The 23,332-nt window shown below is 34.7% G+C and overlaps 1 protein-coding gene across 5 annotated transcripts; it reads left to right on the forward strand.

Moving 5' to 3' along the window:
* Positions 1-307: 307 nt before the first annotated feature.
* ptpn6 (protein tyrosine phosphatase non-receptor type 6) lies at positions 308-22,693 on the forward strand (the record flags this gene model as incomplete). Of its 5 annotated transcripts, none has more annotated exons than XM_081388623.1 (17): positions 308-526; positions 1,993-2,150; positions 2,724-2,752; positions 3,580-3,702; positions 5,479-5,673; positions 11,410-11,590; positions 13,210-13,326; positions 13,848-13,979; positions 14,966-15,062; positions 15,225-15,304; positions 15,418-15,564; positions 15,769-15,903; positions 16,737-16,891; positions 20,079-20,146; positions 21,237-21,388; positions 21,642-21,715; positions 22,310-22,693. In XM_081388623.1, 15 exons carry the CDS (start codon positions 2,745-2,747, stop codon positions 22,410-22,412), a joined length of 1,767 nt encoding a protein of 588 aa, XP_081244749.1. In that variant the 3' UTR covers positions 22,413-22,693. The 5 variants fall into 5 exon arrangements, with proteins under 5 accessions (XP_081244749.1, XP_081244750.1, XP_081244748.1 ...); XM_081388622.1 differs by lacking the exon at positions 308-526 and adding an exon at positions 2,342-2,495 and having other exon boundaries at positions 2,019-2,150; XM_081388624.1 differs by lacking the exon at positions 308-526 and having other exon boundaries at positions 1,473-2,150.
* Positions 22,694-23,332: the final 639 nt, after the last annotated feature.

Here is a 23,332-nt window from a genome sequence, read left to right on the forward strand (position 1 = left end):
ATCCAGTTTACATGGCTAAACATTCCCTTTCTGCACTATTGCCCTGTCTATTGTATTGAAATTTTATTCGAATTGAACTCAAATAGATTGATTGAGGTGTTTAGATGAAGACTTCTCAATCTGATCATAAATGGATTATTTGGGAGCTTGTGTAAAAGTAGCAATCATGTTGAGGGGTTACATGGAGGGGAGAACAGCAGAGGACAGTGCAAAGAGAAAGCATGAGTTAATGAATGACAACGACAAGACAGGATGGGGAAATTATGACAATTAACTAAAATGGTTGGGTGGAGGCAGATAACTTATCGGAGCAAATATGCTTTGGGAAAGGAGGACTGGAAAAGAGGACACGCCAAGTCTAGTTTAGTTAGTCAAGCCTTCACTTTGCATGTTATTAGATCAATAAATGTTAATGATGTTTGATCCATTTAATCCAAAAGCAGAACTTGACATTGTATCACTGTGTGTGCGCGCGCGTGTATACAACCGAGTATTAATCCGAAGAGGACAAAAGCATGTCATGTAGGTAAGGGACAGTTTTCTGACCTTTCTATAATCGTGTGCAAAATACATCCGTTTCTAACTTGACATTTTTACCTCTACCTTTTTTAGTTTTATCTCAAAAGATGGGTTATGTGGTGTCACTTGCCTTTTCACTAACACTGTACATTGGTTTCATTTTTGGCTTCCTCTATATTGATCTATTTTGTGGACTGATAGTCAAAGAATACAATTGCAAGTCTCCAAAAACATGGAGAACTTTACTATGGAACGTTTAGTTTTTGTCAGTGTAGATTAACTTGAGAAGGATGAACTTTGAATTATTTTTAGAAATATATTTTTAAAGATTATTAAGAAGATGGTCTAGCTTTTTGGATCCTGTGATAAAAAAACAAACAAAACAAAAAAACAATGTAAGATGTATTATTCTGTTTTGACCACCTGTCAAATGGCAAGGTGTTTCCAGAAATGTGTGATTAGTTTTAATATGTTTGATCTTCCTTACTGAACACACACCTGCAGTTGCTGCTAAATACTTCTTTATCTGGCTGTGTGTTTGTAAAATGGTTCTAAGTTAGTGGTAACTATAGAAAGAGACACTTTTGAAAAAACATTTTATGATGTGGTATCGTGAAACTGGATCTTGGACTTTGCCTGTATTCAAATGTTAGCTGCAACCTAGAGGCTAGACGAATAAAATTTGCAAGGCAAACATAATCTCCCTTTCTGGATAGATTTACGATCTTAACGTGTAGGCCTATTCATTTTTGTCAGGCAAAGGTATTTTTGAGGTCAGTACGAATTGAATGCTTTTATACAGTATGCATTACTGATCAAAAGTCACATAAAGACTGTTACAAAATGATTTCAAATGAATCCTGTACTTCTGAACTTTCTATTCAAAGAATCCTGAAGTAAAATGTATCAGTTTGAGTTTCCACAATAATATTACGCAGCACAACTGTGATAATGTTTCTTGAACACAAATTAAGCAAATTAGAATGATTTTGAAGGGTCATGTGACACTGAAGACTGGAATAATGGCTGCTGAAAATTCAGCGTTGCCATCACAGGAATAAATGACATTTTAAAATATTAAAAAATGGAAAACAGTTATTTTAAATTTGAATAATTTTTCATAATATTACTGTTAGTAGTACTTGTGAACACATAAATGCAGCCTTGGTGAGCATGAGATATTTATTTCAAAAGCATTAAATAAAATCATACTGACCCCAATTTTCGTGTGTAATTTATCAAAATTATGTTTTTTTTTTTTTGTTTTTTTTTTAAGAGTGTTAAATATGGCACTTTAACTTTTTATTTGTTTATTTATTTATTTTGATGACCATGCGGCCTTGTGGTACATTGGCTATTTATATAAGACACCTTAGGCCATTTTTATGTAATAATTGTGTAAATTATGCAGTTAACAAACCATAACATACATCTCTCTCTCTCTCTCTCTCTCTCTCTCTCTCTCTCTCTGAGATGAAAGTCTGGAAACAAGGAAGTGCAATGTACACTAAACAAAATGGACTTTAACTGTCAGACTGACACCAATCTGTGAAATCAACAAATCAACCTGCGAGAAAAAAGGCATAAATGATAGGAAGCAAGAGAAGTACATTCAGAAGCTGTAAATGAAGGTAATTTGCATTTCATTGTTGTTTTTGATAGTTTGCTCAGCCTGTAGTTCCCCTATTTGTCTCTTTTAGTTTCAAATGGTGAGCTGGACGTTTAGTTCTTGACTAAAAGGACTTGAAGAACCAGGAAATCAATCTGCCATCTCAGGATCTTTCTCTATCTCTCTTGTTGCTTTCACTGTTTTATGAACAAGCCACAAAAAGGAAGGAAGGAGTTTGTAACAGTGCATGAGAGAGTGAGAGAGGGAGGGACATACAACAGGCTTATATACACTGTCAGGACGACCTGCTCTTCAAAGCACCGAAAACACTGTTTACGTTTCGAGAGAGGAGAAGCAGAGAGGGCAGGTATGATGCCGGTAGACTAATGATTATGGGCTGTGGTTGGTTGGGTGGAGGGATGTCAATGCACAGGTTATAGAAGGAGGGAGGCAAATGGAAAAGTAGAGGATGAGTGCAGACGTATGACACAAAGAGAAGAAGACTGTTCTTTACAGCTCTGGATTATGTTTAAACGTGTATCTTATTTATTACAATATTAATGTGCATTCAATTCTTTTTCTTTTTGACTGGAAGAGGAACATTTGAAATAGGAAGATGGTTCGGTAAGTTGAGACTCTCTTGTTCCAACCTTGTTCAACTTCTTCCCTTTTTCAGTTTTTGCTTCTCTGGTTTCTTAGACCCTTATCTGTGCGTTTTGCAATATGTGTAAAAAAAGCTTTTTTTGTATGTGTGAATGCAACTGCAAAGCACACCGTGTATTTATGTTGATGCGTGCCTTTGTGTGAATGTGCATTTCTGCAAATGCACTTGGTGGTTTGGTAGGCCTTGGTAGAGTGTGCTTGTTTTTGCATGTGCTTCACCGTGCCATGAATGATTATTATACAGCATTATTAATGAAAACATTTGCCTATTTGCTTTTGAACAGCTCTGTGCCTCCACTACACACACACACACACACACACACACACAGCCTAAACAATATTTGGACCCTTTTATAAATGCATGAATGCAATACATAACAAAATTTGAAATCAGCTGGATCAAATTATGGTTTTCTCAGAAGTAATTTCATTTTTCTGAGCCATTTTTGCAGTTCAATTTTTACCAACCAAGATGTAGATGTATGAAGTCAGTTTCCCCTCTAGTCCACACAGGTGTTCTAAACCACAGGTGCAGTTCATCACATCAACTATGCAAATGTTACACTAACATTTGACTGCCACAAATTGTCCAAATATTGTTTTTATTTTCATTTTGAACAAAATTCATATTCCTTTTTCTTTTTTTTAATGAACTTCTTTTAATTCTTAAATATTTGGCTTGCGTACGGTTGTCTACGTACGATATGTTGTACTATTCGTGTGATGGCACTCATGTAAAATGTAATATTATTATCATATTAACAGATGCTCATTTACATGTTAACCAGGTGGTTCCACAGAGATCTGTCTGGAATAGACGCAGAGACCGTTTTGAAGACCCGAGGCGTCCATGGCAGCTTCCTGGCCCGACCCAGCAAGAAGAATGTTGGCGATTTCTCCCTGTCTGTTAGGTACAGCACTTTTTTTTGTTTGATGATCTGATAAAAAATTTTAGTAACTTTTTATGTCGTCATTAGAGGTGAAAATTTGGTTCTGAGGATAAGCTGAGGTCAGATTGGGTGACAGATAGCCTTCACTACTTTCCAGGACTATCAGCTCTATTTATGAAAAGAACCCTTTCTGTGTTTAAAAATATTTTACTGAATGTTAGACTGGTTTCAGACTCGTCTTTGTTCCTCTGATTCTGACCGTGTTTAGTTCTAGAGCTTGTCAGACAACATTTATATACTCTTCAAACCAGTTATTAGATTTTTTTTGGAATAGATAACAAGCAGTTAATTTTTTTCTCTCTAGGCAGACATCACACACAATGAGTGAATTAACATTTAATTATTTGTGGGGTTCATTTGATTCTGTATTTGTGTTTTGTCTGTCACATTTTTGTCTTGTATTTTTCAGAAGCGTTGGTGTGGGTTGTGGTTTTCTGACGTTAAATTATTTTCATGCAGTCAACAAATTTTTATGTACTTTCTTAAACAATCTCTTTTTTTTCTTTTATTCATGCACCTGCTACCTACAGTTCACTTTACATAACAATACAATAATTCACGCATGTATTTGTGTGTTTATTATTTCCATAAACCTAATTCATTTGATTTATATATAGACTGTAAAATATGCTTCAGACATACAATGAGTCTATTTTTGTCAATTCTACTTTGTATAAAAATGATCTACTTAATGATGAACAACATCAATAGGCTGATTAGTGGAATTGTCTGCGATGTTGTCACGTGACGATTCGGTGTTTCTAAATGCCAGCCTAATGTCAGTTTATTTTTAAAGGGCAAACAGAAGTGTCAAAAACCTTACGATTCTGACAATTACACTGACTTATATTCTACTCTATTTTGTTCTGTCCTATACAGATAAACATATGTAGAGCAATTTCAAGAATACTTGTTTAAATTTGCATGTTTTCATATTTGCATGTTGCATAGAATAAATCTTCCATGTTTAATAATTGAAAATACAGTATGTCATGCTTTTATGAAGGCACCTTTATTTGTTTACCACATTTGTAGTTTATTAAACCTTATAACAATATAATAAAATTACAATGTTAACAACAATAATGGAAATTAAGTGTCACTAACATTGTAATTTAGTGTAGAATCTTTTTTTTTTTAATACAGGCTTTTAAGCCTTTAATTAATATGCTATTATAAAGCTGACAGTACAGTGTAAAGACAGAGAAAGGGAATGGGAATGACTCAGATCGGGTCGGATTTGAACCTGCATTCCTGTAAGTCCTCCTCGTATATGTCACTAGAATGTGTCCTATTTACTGCACCACAGTTCCAAATCACATAACCAAAGTTGGTTTACTGGCATACTTGAACATAGCTATTTTTTTGAGAAGGTATTGAATCCTTCAAGCTCAGGAAACTAAAACTGCAAGCCTGAGGAAACAGAATTGGGGTAATAAATACAAGAAATATTACTGCGATCCTTTGTGAATAAGCCTTCAAGTCAAGTAATTACTACATGCTCACATACAATTTCTACACACTTTGTGAAGTTACTATTACTCCATTTCCTGCGACATTACGTCCTGATGTTGTTGAATTTTCCCTCTGAAAGAAACGACTCATTTATTTATAGGGTCCTAATTGAGATGCCATGCATGTTCTATCTGATTAATAGTAAGCCAATAAACAGAAATTTAATTTTACTGAGAATGGTACATCTTCAATCCTCTTTCCTTCTCTACCTCTTTCTCTCAGAGTGGGGGAAATAGTCACGCATATTAGGATTCAGAACACGGGTGACTATTATGACCTTTACGGTGGGGAGAAGTTTGCTACGTTAGCCGAGTTGGTGGAGTACTACACTGGAGATCATGGAACTCTACAGGATAAAGATGGGACCGTTATTGAGCTCAAATACCCCTTAAACTGTTCTGATCCCACCACTGAGAGGTAAGCCATCATATTTGACCCTGTATCCTGATGAGGTCGGGCTTATTTACAAAACTAACTTAAGCAAATAACTATTACAAGCTGTTGATTATTTGATTTTGGGGATGCCATTGATCTAAATTATTTGTGAGACTGATATACATCATTGCCATTACAGTACGAGTTTCATCTGTATTTTGCCAATGCACATACTGCTCTATAAAAATTGTGTTAACATGATAAAAACACTTACTAACCTTGTGTATGAACAGTTAAATTTTTTTCCTAACTCCTGTCATGACCATATAAAACATTCTGATTATAATGTTCACATAGGTATTTACTGTTCGCATTTACAACACCATATCCTCCACAAATACAGTAGATGCATTATTTTCTGATATTGATTATATTCAAATATGTATCATTTATCATTCTGGTTGCAATCATGGCAGTTGCAGTTGTTTATAAAGTTAGGCTGTTATTTTTTTCCACAATAGCTAGAAGGTAAAGTTTAGTAAAAAAAAAAAAAAAGTATGTTAAAAACTCAAAAGGTCAAAGTCAGAATGTGATATTTCCATGTCTCGCCTTATGCAGCTTCAATGTTCGATGTTAAGCTTAATACAGATACGCATAGTGCTACAGTATTTGGGTAATTGGAAATTTCTGTTTGCACATTTATATTCAGACTTATGCCATGGTCAGTGGACCCAGTAGTCAAATTATTGATGTCCATGTAAACATATCCACTGGCTTTACTGGTCTTTTTAAAGAATATCTAAGACAGGGAAACTCAGTCATTTCCCTAATAAGGCTAAGAATTTACATATTTTATATTTTACAACTAATATACAGTGTTGTTATCAGTGAAGGAAGTTTTGCTGCTTTGCACTTTTGGAGAGGTGTTTGGGAGTTTTGTAGTTTAGCAGTGGTATTTTATGTAAATGGTATCTGTTCATATGCTGTCATGCTAACTGAAAGCTTCAACTGATTTGTGGTAAATAAATACTATACTAGCTGCACTACAAGCTAACATTTTTTTTTAAACTATATAGCTTCAATGTAATTAGCTTTTTGTGTTAGTAACTAGTGTGGCTACCTACTTCAAATAGCATGTATTGCTTTTTAGCTACATTACACCAAGATACTAACAGATAGAAGCTAATTACATTTAAGTTGTGTAGTTAGCCACTTTTGTTAGCGTGTAAACAAAAATTAGATACATTAGTAGTTTGTCTGTAGTTTAACTATTTGAAAACAAAAACAAATTGAAACTTGACCGGTAGCTTCCCCAACACTGGTTGCTACATGGAAAAATATTAATGGCAAATTAGTGGAGAAATTGTTATGGAGTGGAATGATCCACATGTATGCAGTTTCTGGAAGTCTGTGATATTGCCATTGTGTAAAATTGTGCAATAAGACAAAATGTCTGTCCCTGCTGTTGATGTATTGATTTGGTAAAAGCGTCACATGATCTGTCATTTTATCACACAATGGAAGTCTTCCACATTCCACTTTCAGTTACATCAGAAACTGAGGAACAAAACTTGATATTAAACCTCCAAAATTTCTTCCACCGCTGACATTAATCTTTATAAATAAAGAGTTGAAATTTCCAACAGCAGCAGATTCACTTAATTTGGCAAGAGATGTGTTACCATGATCAGCAAGTATAAATCATTCAACATGGTCTCTTTTGCTTTACGATTAGGCCTATACCAAATTTGCATATTCTAAATCAGTCTGCTGCTGCAGATTCTAACACTATCTGACCACACAATTTAAGAACTTTAAACAGTAGCCTGTATCAGTTTATTCTGCTTTCACAACATCCTGAATCAGCATTGCAAATCATAAGTCTACGACGCGCGATAAAAAGGTAACGTATCTTTTCCATGTTATCTTGTCAGCTACGACGGCGACACGCGACGATTCTATTTTAGAAACGGTTTCTATTTTTCTGCGACGTCGCGGCTGGAACAACAAACACAAATTGTGGCAATGATGATAATCTCAGGTACTGTTTATGTGCTTTATTTCATTTTAAAAGCATGCAATGTGACTTTGAATATCATTTAACGTAGTGCTTCCAGCTTTGTAGTAGCTGTAAAAGCAACAATCGATAATTTACCTTAGATTTCGAAATTAAACAATTGGAAACAAGAACGTTCAAACGGCGAACAAAAGTGTATTCTTTGACAAAGATGGTTTTAGTAACTCAGCCTATGTATTTTTTAATATTTAAATGGTGTAATATTTGTGAATTTGAATACGTAGCCTACTTATCCATTTTCTTGCGAGTGCCGCCACGATAAGCTGTGCACTTGCCGCGAGACTCCGCCCACACGCTGGTTTTGATTGATTTTGATGATTTTTCATGATTTCATGATCAATTTTCATGATTGGCGTCGCGTCCAGTGTGGACAGAAATGATTTGTCACTGGAATCTTTTCGCATCGCGTCTGGTTAGGACACGGTGTAAGATACACGTGTACTGTAGGTGCATGAATGACAAGCACTGGAAAATGCACCTTATCTGGATTTTTTTCCCCCTCTGTCTGTCTCTTTTTCTTTTGTGTGCGTGCACATATTATTTATTTGGTGCAAGAAAAAAAAAAAAAACCTACGGGGTGAAGGGTTTCAGATGAATGTTTTTACCATACATATACAGTATAAGACAGAAAAAAGTGACTGAATTAAAATAAAAAGACTGAATTTAAGATTGGCTAAACAAAAAATACAGCTGATTAATCTAATGATCATTAATCTAATGATTAATGCAGTGTAAGGTAAAGTGAATTATTATAATTCAATTATAATAATTATAAATAATTTATAAATGTAACAAATGAAAGTAAATATTTGCCAGCGCAAATGTATGAGACTGCTAGAAAAAATAACTTTTTTTCAATTACAAATTCAAATTTCAATACAATTTTATATTATATTATATTATTACCAGCATACCAATTTGAGTCAAATGTTAAATTGAATTTTAGAGTATCGTTGAATTTAGTTCGTCCCTTTTTTGATTTGACAGTAGCACTCGAGTTGCATGAGCTCAGAGCTCCACAAATGATACTGTCCACATTGATCCAAAGAACATCTTGTACTTCGATAAAAGCAAGACCACCTGACCAGCTGTGCAAATATCCTCACATTATCAATGCCACAAATTTGATTAGTGACTTGGAAATGTGCAAAGTCTTTTTCTTATTCATTCATAATGTTGTTAAATGCTAAAATGTGTTTATTTCCAGGTTCAAATTCGATTTTGAATCCCACAATTCATTGTGGCCTTTTTGATCCTGAAGTGTCACCATCTTGGTCACTGAATTTAATTTAAGCTCCTTATTTCATGCTGAAGCACCTTGAATTGCAGACACATTCTACGCCTTCCTCTGCCATGTGTCTGACTTCCTCTTCTCAACTGCGGTTGGAAACTTTAGTTTTGACACATTTGCAAACAGTGACCAGACCCATTCAGCCCTTCCTTCATCTCTCTACTGTCTCTCTTCACTCTCTGTCCCCCACCCTTCTGTATATTTTTCTCTTTTTTGGTCATGCTGATGACTCTTTGATGGATGTTGTTGTTTAACGGACAGAAAACATGCAGAATGCATACCGAGGTCACATCCACACCGAACACATTTTTCCATTCCACTGCGCTACATTTCCATTGTTTTTCAATGTAAACGCATACACGGACATCTTTAACTGTTGCGCTCACAACTTGCATATTTTGCGTTGTCTCGCATGACACAGCGTTCTAAAACACGACACTCAAGTTACAAGACATCTCTAAACCTTGCACTTTTATTCGTTCCCATGACCTGCGTCTCATGTTTTTTGACAGCAAAAATGCGTTCTGTGTGAACCGGCCCTATGACATACTTTCTTCTGCACAACACAAAAATTTGTATTTGAGGAAGAATTCTATGTTTTTGTCCATACAATGAAAGCCAGTGGGGCCCAAAAATAAATTTGGACCCCACTGACTTTCATTGTAAGGGCAATTTAACCCCTTTAAAGTGACTTTATTATAAGTTTACAGAGGAAATTTATAACAGCTATGTATAACCACGGTTTCTTAGTTAGTATGAGCATGTCTTCTCACGTATAAAAAGGGCTTTATTTCTGAAAAGAGCAGAATTTGTAATGCTATTTCATCATAATTGTCTTTCAAAAGTAGAAAATAGTCACCAAAGACTCACAATACATACGCACAGCACATCAAGTCTGCATGATGCTGTTTCTATGTGGTGAGAGATAATATTCTCAAGTCTATCACGTCAGTTGTGATAGAGTTGGAAGATAATTTACAGTGACAGATTGTGTAATGTATATACATTTGAGACTCACATAAATTATTAAATGAAGTTTATTTAACAAAGTTCGGGAAGAGCACGTTCAGGTAATCCATCTGCGAGAAAAGGCCTGTATATGTAGCGTTCCCTCACCTCTGTCCCATGACACTTTTGCAGCATCCCACCGCCATCCCAATGCCTCACTCTTGGCTGGTTCCTGTCCCAGTCAAGGATGGCAGGAGTACTCTGGGTTCAGGCCAAACCCTCCCCTCGGACAACACGCCAAATATACATGCGTTACCATACATTACCGTATCTGATTGCATGTACGAGTGAACTTGTGAAACGTTTAATGCCAGAGTTAGTTGCATTGATAATGCATGGAACTTTGATCACAAGTCCAGTCTTAAATTGAAAACATAAAAGAGCAGAGATCAAGATCCCTTCATAAAGGACTGAGATGCACTGAAAATATTATTGCTGATTATAAACAAAAAGGCATCTTTTTGCATGACATAGTGTCTTAATAATAAGAGAGATGTCTAGTTGAAATGTGTCCAGTCACTCTTCGGCTTTACTTTTAGTATTATGTATAATTTTAGCAAAGACAGAGAACTTAAAAATCACAGAATAATTATATATGTATATATATATATATATATATATATATATATATAATGTAGAAATTGAACTTTAGTGGTCAAGTTGTTTATCATAAATATCATTTTATTTAAAAATATAATACAATATATTTTTTTAAATAATTATTCATTTTATTTAAAAATGTAATAAAACTATTTTTTTCATTATAATTATTAAGAGGGATCAAAATCATACAAATTAAAACACCGGTTGTAGTTGACAGAGAGCAATCATGGAAGAACCCCCAGAAGGGCGATTTAGCAAGCGTTTTCTCTCTCTCTCAAGAGAACAGAGAAGGAAGGACAAGCTAAAAATACACCAAAGTCTCGAGTCAAGAAATCTTGTCATCAGAAAATTTTCCGACCGCAGTACAGGAAGCTGAGATGTAGAAATTGAGAACTGAGTCCAATTGTTAGTACACATTTTAGTATGCTAGAGCGTGAGGACCACCATACTTTTGCGTCACGATTCAGAATTGCTAATAAATATACGCAAACTTGAAATGCATACGTGACATAAATGTTCAGCCACACTGTGTTTTTGTTTTTGTTTATGGCTGCAGTGGTTTGTGGTGCAGATGCATTCGCCCTAGTTTTATTTTATTTTTACTTTTAGGCACTATCATACTTTAAATACCTTGACTGTCTGGTTTATTTGAGTCAGAGATGTACATTTCTTTGAACCATGTTTTGCAGGATATCCTCAATGTTTTACTATTAAAGGTTTCTATCATAAGAACATCTAGTACTTTACAGGAATCTAAACTTCACAATGACTTTTTTCCCTTTTGCATTTGTATCTTCAGGTGGTACCATGGCCACCTGTCGGGTCCAAACGCTGAAAAGCTGCTCCGTGAGCGCGATGAGCCCGGGACGTTCCTGGTTAGGGAGTCGCTCTCTAAACCAGGAGACTTTGTCCTGTCTGCTCTCACCGGTGATATGAGCAGTGTTGGTAGGAAGGTCTCCCATATCAAGATCATGTGCAACGTAAGTGCATGTGCTCATTCATGTATGATTGTTGTGAGTCAAAAGAGGTCAGTGTTCTGCATTAATTTTAACAGCAAGTACCTATAACGAACGTGAAAATAGAATATGTTACTTCATTAGCTTGTTTCAAGTCTAATAATTAGTTGCACTTCCTCTTGAAAAGGTTTCAAAAGTGGGGTTTTGGACAATATCAACACAAATCCTTATTTGTTTGTGTAAATGCATTAACTTGCAGTTAATATTTAGGATTAGCAATAAATGATTAAATACTATTTGCAATACAAATAGCTAATTTAGAAATAGCTCAAGTATTTTCTGTTATGAATAATTTTTTTTGTATATTTAAAATGTTTGTGTTGTCCCTTTTCAATGCAAAGCCATCACAAATTAAATATGATTTATGCTGATATTGTTAAAAACCTCTCACTTAGACAGTTTACATACTTCCAGAGGGCACTGTACACATGGCTTATTTAGATGGTAAATCCTAAAATATTTAGCTGAATATGTACTTTTGTATAGATCTTAGCATCTTTATCAACAACACGTTGTTTGAGTGGAATTATTTTCATAAATTTAGTAAATAACAAAAATACTAAAAAAAGTTTTACCTGCATAACATGAAATATATACACGTACACACAGAATGACATTTGTACACATTCACACAGACTTCCATATGCATGTTTGACATACTTAAGCATATGCACAGTATTTTTAAACATATGGTACACACAGTTTGACATCAATACACACATTTGCACTTACCTGAAAAACGCGACTGGACTTTGAGTCATCAGCGCGTTGGATGGTAGCGGGGGTGGTCATGCCCCTCTCGGGGCTCTAAATAAGCACTATTGTTGTGCTGTTTAAATGAATGGTAGAAGATTATGAGCGAGGGAAAATCAGGTCAGCGCACTGCCTGTCGATTGTTAATTTATTCCACTGGTATGTGCGTATGTGTATGTGCATTAGTGAGGTTCAAAGAGCACAAAATGCCATCGTTGCATTGTTGCCCTGTGAGCTGATTAACAGAACAAACAGCGTTCTGTGAAGACGGTTCTAATCAGCTCAGAGAACCAAACAATGCAGTTAAGGCCTAAAACGTCTTAAACCAGCCTATGTAACCCTAGTTTATCCAAGAAGTTGTAAGTCCTTGCCAATGGACAGCTTCTGTTTTTAATCTGATTTAAAGACACAGAAAGCTTTCTGTGTCACCATTTTGGTGATGGTATTTTAGGTTTAATGATAGAACATTCTCACAGGTTGTACAATTTTCTGAATGACCGTTCTTCATTCATTTTTAATAAGAATAGCATAAGCAAACTTTTCAAGCAAAATAATGAATAAAAACCAATATGCTTTGCAAGATTAAAAGTTTAAACAAAATATATTTGGACATTTTCTACACCACTGTGAACATGAGAGCATCCATCCATCTCGATTACAGTGAAATCACACAGTATAAATGTGTCAAAAAATACATAGCTGTCTATTCTTTTTATTTTAATAATAAGTATTATTTGGGGGTCCTTAAGGTGCCACTGAACCTCGTGTTACCCTTGTGTAGGAATCCGAGTGACTGATTAATTTCTTAATTTATGCATGTTTATTTTCAGAATGACCGCTACACAGTTGGTGGTAAAGATATTTTTGACAATTTGACAGACCTCGTGGAGCATTTCAAACGCACTGGTATTGAGGAGTTGTCTGGGACAATGGTTTATCTCAAACAGGTAAAGAACATTTATATTGGGCAGGGGGTTCATACCAACATGTGTTAAATAAATCTCTTAAATGTCAAGCAAGCGTGCAACAAAAACACTAGCAACTAATCAGCTTCTGGTATTAACTGCAACACTGTGGGTATTGACTAGGTATGGTCACATTGAATTATACATGTTGAGATATTTGGCTGAACTGATTTGATTTTAAAACCCTTTTTAAAATAAAAACAATGTAAGAAAAACAGATTGTGTTATTTGTGATCATATGGATAAGTTGCTGTTAGTGATCTACTATTACTTTTATAGTGGCTAAATGTTGAGCATCTGTTCTGCTGAACAGAGATACGGCTGGAAAATATCTGTGAAACTGAGCAATGTACTTTATCGTGTGACAAAATGGCAAATTACATAGAACTGTGGGAAGCACCTTTAATGTTGTGATTAATATTTGCCCTTTCTGTCTGTCTGTCTGGTGGTGATGTATGTCTTGCTCTTCTCCCATGATGTTTACCCACCTCTCTTTTCTCCAGCCTTATTACTCCACGAGGTTGAACGCCGCTGATATTGAGAGCAGAGTAAAGCAGCTCGACCAAACCTCAGAGAGAGAGAACATGGATGGGGCTGATAAAAAGATAAAAGCTGGGTTCTGGGAAGAGTTTGATGTGAGTGACGTGTTTAAAGGTTATTCACCACAAAGTTCTTCATGCATTAGAATCACAGCTACATTTTATATGCTCTTTGTGGGATTTATTTGGAAAATAACTATTTTATATATGCTATTTAAACAAACATACATGGAGAATTAATATGGAATTCCAGCTTTTCAGTTAAAATAACTGATTTTATATTAGAACACGCTTGCATATTAGTTGGACCAGCCTGAAAATACACACACACACACACACACACAAATAAAAATAGTGATTTGAGCTAAACAGATTTTAAAGATGATCAGATTTTATTGCTGACTGCAATAAAATCTGATCATCTGATCAATAATTTTTTTTATTAAATTAAATTAAATTAAATGATGAAATTAAATTATTTTAATTCCGTAGATTAGTCCTACCTGGGTAAAAATATATATGTTATTCCCACGCAGTGGTAGTTTTGGGTTTGTGGGCTGGAGTTATTCCGTTCACACCTAACAGCAGCCTGTAGTCTGTTAGGCCACAACAGAGGGTCTATTTCCCACTCAACATAATCCATGTTTGCCTTTGGCCCACTTTTTGTTTTGCTAAAGCAATCAGATCTTATGAGATAACTGATTTATTACTTTAAAAACACAGTTACATTTTTACACAAATGACAAAAAGACACAAAGTCGAAGGTATGTGTTTTGTCGAAAGCAGTTTTAGCAGCATCATCTACATGAGTTATGAGCCTGATTAAAGACAATTTGTGCATTTTTACAGCCATTTTTGTACTTATAACACTTGGTACCGGATGGCAAAATGAATTTAATCAACTGTTGCTAAAATTAGTGCGTTCATACTGATCTCTGGTCGTAGTAAGGTTAGACCACAGGAGCCAAACGGTTGTTCAGAGCCACTCTCAACAGGCAGGATGTGGTAATTGTACTTTCTGTCTTAATTTCCCTTACTGTCTGTTCTATTCTTGATCTATAAATCTGTTTTTCGGCTTGCAGGCACTGCAGAAGTTGGAAACTAAGGTAACGAAGAGCAGAGATGAAGGAATGAGACCAGAAAACAAAAGCAAAAACAGATACAAGAACATCCTTCCCTGTGAGCAATGAATCTGATCACACTGCAGTATTTCTTTGAAAAAATGAATAAATGAAATATAAGTTTAGTAGTTAGTTTAGTAAAATATATTTTAAGAGATGTCCACAAAGTTTTGGCCATCTTGCTATTATTTACTAATATTCCCATTTCTTCCCCTTTCAGTTGATGACACCAGGGTTATCCTGCAAAGCGGTGATCCCAATGTTGTCGGCTCTGATTACATCAATGCCAACTATGTTGTAGTACGTCCACAACATAAATCACAACAAATCTCTCAAACTGCATCTTTAAAATGTCTTGTTTAAACCCTCTCTTTTCCATCATTCTCTCTCTTTCTATACGTCTGTGTTCACAGAACAAATTAATGGAGATTAATAACCAGAAAGTTTACATTGCTTGTCAAGGCTGCCTCGCAACCACTGTAGGCGATTTTTGGCAAATGGTGTGGCAAGAAGAGTCACGGGTAATCGTCATGACAACAAGGGAGGTTGAGAAAGGACGGGTTAGTACTAGTTAACATTCATCCGGATAATAATTAATTATATTATTGTTTTATTTAGTATTTTTTATTTCAATTATTATTAAATGTAGTAACTATTAATGAAAAATGTACATCTTTATAGCCTCGCTTTAAAAAAAAAAAAAGTAGAAAATCTCCTGACTTCAAATGTAACGTTTCATGGTTTATCTTTTGTTACCTCTGCAGAATAAGTGTGTGCCATACTGGCCTACTGTTGAGGGAGAGTCAAAGGACCTAGGCAGATATATAGTGACGTTGCTGAATGAGAAGGATGCCACTGATTACAAGATCAGAGTGATGGAGATCACATCTCCGCACCGGGTGAGGAAAGACCCTTTTCAATACCTCTGTGAGCACATTTCTGTGCACTGCACCTGTGGCCCAGATTCTGTCCCTATATGTCATTCTGTTCCATTGCATCTCATACCATCACCTTGATTCCAGTAATATAAAAATAAAACTGTATGAAGTAAATAGTATTGTGTCTTTCAAATGTGGCTTTTCGGTTGTTAACAAATAGAGTTGCATTACGGTTAGATTAAAAGGTCAACACTTGAGGTTCAGCTTTCGATCGATTCCTTTAAATGCCACTTATTTTGTGTTTCTCAAAGACTGTCACTAGGTAAAACCATAATTCATCTTTTTGTGTTGGACTGGTCACTCCAAATTGTTTTAAAACTGAATATTATGTTAACATATGCAGTTTTTATTTTATTTTATTCCATTCCATTTCATGCTATAGATTTAATTCTAATAAAAACTGTGTAAAGAAAACAGTATTGTGGCTTTTCTATTATGAAAAACACAACTGCATTATGGTTAGATAAACAGGTAAAAAAGTGAGACCACTTTAGGTCTTAAGCTTTAGGATTTTTTAAAATTCAAGAACAAAAACACATGATGTAAAACGAAGGAAATGATTTCTTGAAGCTTGAGCGCCTTGAAATACTAAGAAATGTACAGTATGTACAATTTAATACATTTTTATGTTGGCAATATCATTTTAATTAAGTAAAAAATGTTTCTTAAACCGGAAAGGTGGCACAAAGCGATTGATGATTGATTGGCATTGAAGCATAAATGCATGAATGCACTGCACATTGTGATGATTCTCTTCCTTCATGTATACTCTCTCTTTGCCATTCTGATTCCAGAAAGAGCCGGCTCGGACCATTTGGCACTACCAGTATTTGAGCTGGCCGGATCACGGCGTGCCGCAAGAGCCTGGTGGAGTGCTTAGCTTTCTGGAGCAGGTCAACATCAAACAGAACGAACTCTCCCCATCTGCACCCATGATCATCCACTGCAGGTACTTCCTCACAATAACATCATCCTCCACTTGGGGGCTTCATGAGCACAAGATGCCATGCCATTTCAGATGTCCATAAAACATACACTCTTAGAAGAAAAGGTTCTATATAGAAACTTAAAGGATTCTGTCAGCCACTTCATGTATAGAACCTTTTAGGGGTTCCCATCATGGGATCATTTTATGGATTTAGTTTTAATAAACTCATTTTGTTTTAAAGATTTTTTTTATTTTGATTAAACTTTAACAATTAAACAGCTCATAAACATACTTTATCCCTAGAAAATTTTTAAATAACATATTAAACATGAAAGTATTAGTATTAGTATTATTAATCATTTAAGACATTCCTTCTTATGTAGAAACTTTTGGTAAAGGGTTCTTTAAAATTGAGTCAAGAACCCTAGGTTTTATATAGAGCCCCGTTGAACCTTTTATTCTAAGGCCCGTTCACACCAAGAACGATAATTATAAAGATAACTATATTAGCGTCCACACCGACACAAGTGATATTGTTATGTTTATTATAAGCCGCTTTAAATGCTCAAGCTCTTTAAGTTAGGTGGATTCAGATTGGCTGTCAATGTTTTTTTTTATCATTTATCAGCTGGATGAAATCGTTCTGAAAGTGATTCCATTTCCAACAATATGGCAAGCTGTTTTAGCTTAAATTGTACCCAGCGTTACTTGTCGTAATTGCATTTTTACTAGTAAGAATTCAGTTAGAGAGCTCTACAATTCAATTCTTACTAGTAGCAATTACAATTAGAGAGCTCTCTAATTCAATTATTACTAGTAAGAATTACAATTACAGAGCTCTCTAATTCAATTATTACTAGTAAGAATTACAATTACAGAGCTCTCTAATTCAGTTCTTACTAGTAACAATTCCAATTAGAGAGCTCTACAAATGAATTTTTACTAGTCATATGTCTCCATTGACTTCCATTCATTTTTGATTACAGAGCTCTACAATTGAATTGTTACTAGTAAGAATTACAATTAGAGAGCTCTACAATTTAATTGTTACTAGTAAGAATTACAATTAGAGAGCTCTACAATTCAATTATTACTAGTAACAATTACAATTACAGAGCTCTCTAATTGAATTTTTACTAGTAAAAATATGAATTAAAGATATGTATAATTGCAGAGCTCTGTAATCGAATTAAAGAGCTCTGCAATTGCATTCTTACTAGTAACAACTGAATTAGAGAGCTCTCCAATTGGAATTGTTACTAGTAAGAATTGGATTAGAGTATGGCAAGCCGTTTTAGCTTAAATTGTACCAAGCGTTACTCGTCGTAATTGCATTTTTACTAGTAAGAATTCAATTAGAGAGCTCTACAATTCAATTCTTACTAGTAGCAATTACAATTGGAGAGCTCTCTAATTCAGTTGTTACTAGTAAGAATTACAATTACAGAGCTCTCTAATTCAATTATTACTAGTAAGAATAACAATTACAGAGCTCTCTAATTCAGTTCTTACTAGTAACAATTCCAATTAGAGAGCTCTACAAATGAATTTTTGCTAGTCATATGTCTTCATTGACTTCCATTCATTTTTAATTACGGAGCTGTACAATTGATTTGTTACTAGTAAGAATTACAATTAGAGAGCTCTACAATTGAATTGTTACTAGTAAGAATACAATTGCAGAGCTCTTTAATTCATTTATTACTAGTAACAATTCCAATTGGAGAGCTCTCTAATTCAGTTGTTACTAGTAAGAATGCAATTGCAGAGCTCTTTAATTATACATATCTTTAATTTGTATTTTTACTAGTAAAAATTCAATTAGAGAGCTCTCTAATTGCATTCTTACTAGTAAGAATTTAATTAGAGAGCTGTCTAATTGTAATTGTTACAAGTAATAATTGAATTAGAGAGCTCTCTAATTGTAATTCTTACTAGTAACAATTCAATTGTAGAGCTCTCTAATTGTAATTCTTACTAGTAACAATTCAATTGTAGAGCTCTCTAATTGTAATTCTTACTAGTAACAATTCAATTGTAGAGCTCTGTAATTAAAAATGAATGGAAGTCAATGAAGACATATGACTTGTAAAAATTCATTTGTAGAGCTCTCTAATTGGAATTGTTACTAGTAAGAACTGAATTAGAGAGCTCTGTAATTGTTATTCTTACTAGTAATAATTGAATTAGAGAGCTCTGTAATTGTAATTGCTACTAGTAAGAATTGAATTGTAGAGCTCTCTAATTGAATTATTACTAGTAAAAATGCAATTACGACGAGTAACGCTTGGTACAATTTAAGCTAAAACGGCTTGCCATATTAGAGAGCTCTGCAGTTGCATTCTTACTAGTAACAATTCAATTGTAGAGCTCCGTAATTAAAAATGAATGGAAGTCAATGGAAACATATGACTAATAAAAATTCATTTGTAGAGCTGTCTAATTGTAATTCTTACTAGTAATAATTGAATTAGAGAGCTCTGTAATTGTAATTCTTACTAGTCATAATTGAATTAGAGAGCTCTGTAATTGTAATTGCTACTAGTAAGAATTGAATTGTAGAGCTCTCTAATTGAATTATTACTAGTAAAAATGCATTTACGACGGGTAACGCTGGGTACAATTTAAGCTAAAACGGCTTGCCATACAACAATATTGTTTCTCTGTGCCGTTATCGTAATAGTTGTGGTATGGACTCTGCTATTCTTTTAAAAATATATCTTTATCCTTATCATTATAGTTATCCTAACTGGTGTGAACGGGCCTTAAGAGTGTACATCTGAATATTCTTGACTTTTTATGGACCGCATTCATTGGTTAAATGCCAATTATTTTGTGCTTCACAAAAACCATCACTGGGAAAATACATAATTCATCTTTTTGTGTTGGACTGATCACTCCAAATTGTTCTAAAAAGTTAAGATGATTTTATTTTATTTTATAACAGAGAAAACAGTTTATTACATTTCATGTAATTTCTTGGCATGACATGTAATGCATGCTGAAAAGTTTAAGCAGAACAGTAGTCACACCACTGTAATCACAGTACATGCTTGAACTCCTCATGATCCCTCACTTCCCACAACCTTTAAATGAATAGTTTGTTTACTCTTTAGTAACATGTGCTATAGGGCATTCAGTGTTTCATGACCTCTACAAGTTGGAAGAGATAGTTTCAATGTGTTGTTGCTCAATGTGTTTTTGGCAGTGCTGGTATTGGACGAACAGGAACCATTGTGGTAATCGACATGCTTTTAGATTCGATTGATGCTAAAGGTGAGTTTACCCTCTTTTGAGGTTTTTGAACCTGTTTTTTTACTGTGTAAAAACTGATATCTGTGAAGCTTTAAAGTCAGCATGCTGGAATCCAGAAGGTTGCTGGTTCAGTCACCAACTATTACTATTACAAGATATTAGCCATTGTGCCCTTCAGAAAAGCACTTAAAGAGATAGTTCACCCAAAAATGACAATTTTGTCATAATTTACTCACCCTCAAAGTTGTTCCAAACCTGCATGAGTTTCTTTCTTCTGTTGAACACAAAAGAAGATATTATGAAGAATGTCAGTAACCAGTCAGTTGATGGTAGCCATTGGCTTTCATAGTATTTTTCCCCTACTATGAAAGTCAACGGCTATCGTCAACTTGACTGGTTACCAGTAATACCTTCATGGTGCTGTTCTATGAGAAAATCACATGAAAGGTAATAGGTTTGATTCCCAGGGAATGGATTAACTCATTAAATTAATACCTTGAATAAGTGTCAGCCAAATGCGTAAATATATAAATTCTCAAATCAGTGGAAAAATTAGTGTATTTAAGATGTTTTTACAGGCCACTGTAAATCCTGGGCAGTTTTGAATAAATTCCAGCTCTTAATGAGAGGTTTACAACTTTAAATAAGCACATACACATTCCAGAGACAGGGTCAGTACAGTTTCAATGTTCATCTTTGTCTCAAAACAATAATGAACGTTGCCATGGCAAAACTCATTTTAGATCAGGACATGAAAAATGATAATCTGATCACAGATCAGCTCTCTCAGCGGGAGACTCATTATTATTCATCATTTTTATTGCAACTTAGCGTTGATGCAGTGCAATCACATTGATTAAAGCATTATAACCTGTGAATGTCCCCAGGCTTTCTAGAATCAACGATATGGTTTGCTAATATGCTTCCCTTCGAAATCCAGTTTTTTTATTTATTTTTTTACACAAATCATTATACTTAGTCTTATAATCTTATAATAGGCTTATTTTTAGTTGTTGCAACCACATTTCACATGGACACCTCAGGGTGGTACTTTATCATAGATCTTGGATCAAACATAGTTTAAAGTTTCTAAAGATGTTGTCTGTGTCAGGTTTGGACTGTGACATCGACATCCAGAAGTGTATTCAGATGGTTCGAGACCAGCGGTCTGGCATGGTGCAAACTGAAGCCCAGTACAAGTTCATCTACTTGGCTGTGCTACAGTATATAGATTCGGCTACGGTCACACGAAAGGCTGTCATGGTAAGAAAATGGCTAAGGATCATTGTGAGGGGGTTTTGAAATGAAATTAAGGGAATAAAGGGAAATGAAGCCAGAAAGTTTGCACTGTAAATGAATAATATTTGGTTTGTGTTTAATAATGTTTGGTTCCCATGATATCGAATCAGTCAACACTGTAAATAAGAAGATAAGACTTGTATCCAGTTCTCTGTCTCTCCCATCTGTTGTATTTAATATTGCTATTGATTTTTTATTTTTTTACTTTCTGCTACAGGAAACAGAAACTGAATATGGAAACCTTTCAATTCAGTCTAAACACCAGAAAGCCAGTCGCAAAGCCTCTGCAAAGTGAGTATGCAACTGAGACTTCAGACTGTAGCGTATCTCCAAATACTCCCACAAACGTTAGGAAACATTCTTCCCACGTCCCCATATCTTCCCTAAACCAATGACTACTTAAGTAGGTGGTTCAAAGATCTCTCAGTCACACGGCCATTCTGCTTATACAAGCTTTTTGTAAGTTATAAACCGTTGTGCAATATCCCATTGAAAAAGAAAGACGGATTGAGTAGGGCATTTTATCTCAGATCTTGTATTGATTCAGCTCGACCTTGTTCAAATCACCGTGAGTTGAACTAAGTCTCACTGGGCAATGTCCAGTGGCAAGTCTCTATTTGTCACGTTTATGTGGTTTACAGTATGTGCTGCTGACAAAAACATTAAAACTGCAGTAAACAGCAAAAAAAAAAAGAGAGAACTTACTAAAAACAACTTGGTATAATGGTATGATTTTATACATATTCAAATCTAACTGCATTTAAATGAAAATGTTCATATCCAAGCATTGCAGTTGACTTCTCGTTTGTTTCTCTAGAAGTTGGGATGGTTATAATAATTGCTTAAGTTAGTGACTAATCAGTCATACTGATTTTTTTTTCCCAGAAAAAATGAAGATGTTTATGAGAATCTGGCAGCAAAGGGAAAGAAAGATGTCAAAAAGCAGAAATCAGAGGAAAAGAAGAGTGGATCTGTCAGGAAACGATAAAAATGACACGAAAAGATGAGATTTAATTGTGCTTCGTAATTGTACAGCTTATTTTAAAATTCACTTTTAGCTGATTTAAAAGAAAACTGTGCCTGGGATTTTACAAAGATGCCAAAATATTTGATCTTATCAGCAAATCTTGCTATATTGTTTTCTCTGTGTATTTTTGTCATTTTTTTAATATCTAGTAAAAAAATGTTGTTGAAGTAAATTCACTAAGTTGCAGTTAATTATAAATCATCCACTTGTTTTCAGTTTTAATAAAAGTCCTTTTCAAAGACTGTTCAGAGTTATCCCTGGCCGTTATGGTTATCTTCTGTAATAAAATGAAGTTGTGTTTGCATAAAATGTTTAATTTTCCGTGATGTTATTGAAACAGTAAGGCAGAAAGGAAAGGTTGATGTCCTGGTGAGATGATACGCACAAACTCTGGCCTGATGCCAGTGAGAGGGACCCGTCTCATTCTTCTGTACATCAGAGAGTGAACCCCATACAGGGCTGACCCCGTTTGACATCGAGGGAAAAACATTAGGAGAAATGATGAATGAACTTTCCAGAGCTCCACATGAGCAACAAAACAACATACGTCGGAGAAAAGAGTGTTACATTTCTAGAACATTCTCCATATAATTGATAAACATTTACATTTTAGGATATAGAATCAACTTTTCTCACCTTTATTAAGTTAGCATGGTTAGCATCTTTCAACTGCCATTTTACTCACATAGCAAATGCAGGGGGTCCACACCGTCAGATACAAACAATGCGCAATGTTATATTAATTTCTGTTACAATATTTTATTAATATTTTGAATACATTTTTATTTACAATAATTTTAGTAAACATTTTAGCAATTTTATGTTTTTGACTAAATGTCTAAATAGTTTTATTTCAGTGTTTGGTTTTACTTCTTGTATAC

This window comes from Scardinius erythrophthalmus, assembly GCF_964197995.2.
Source record: "Scardinius erythrophthalmus genome assembly, chromosome: 16".
NCBI classification, from domain to species: Eukaryota; Metazoa; Chordata; class Actinopteri; order Cypriniformes; family Leuciscidae; genus Scardinius; species Scardinius erythrophthalmus.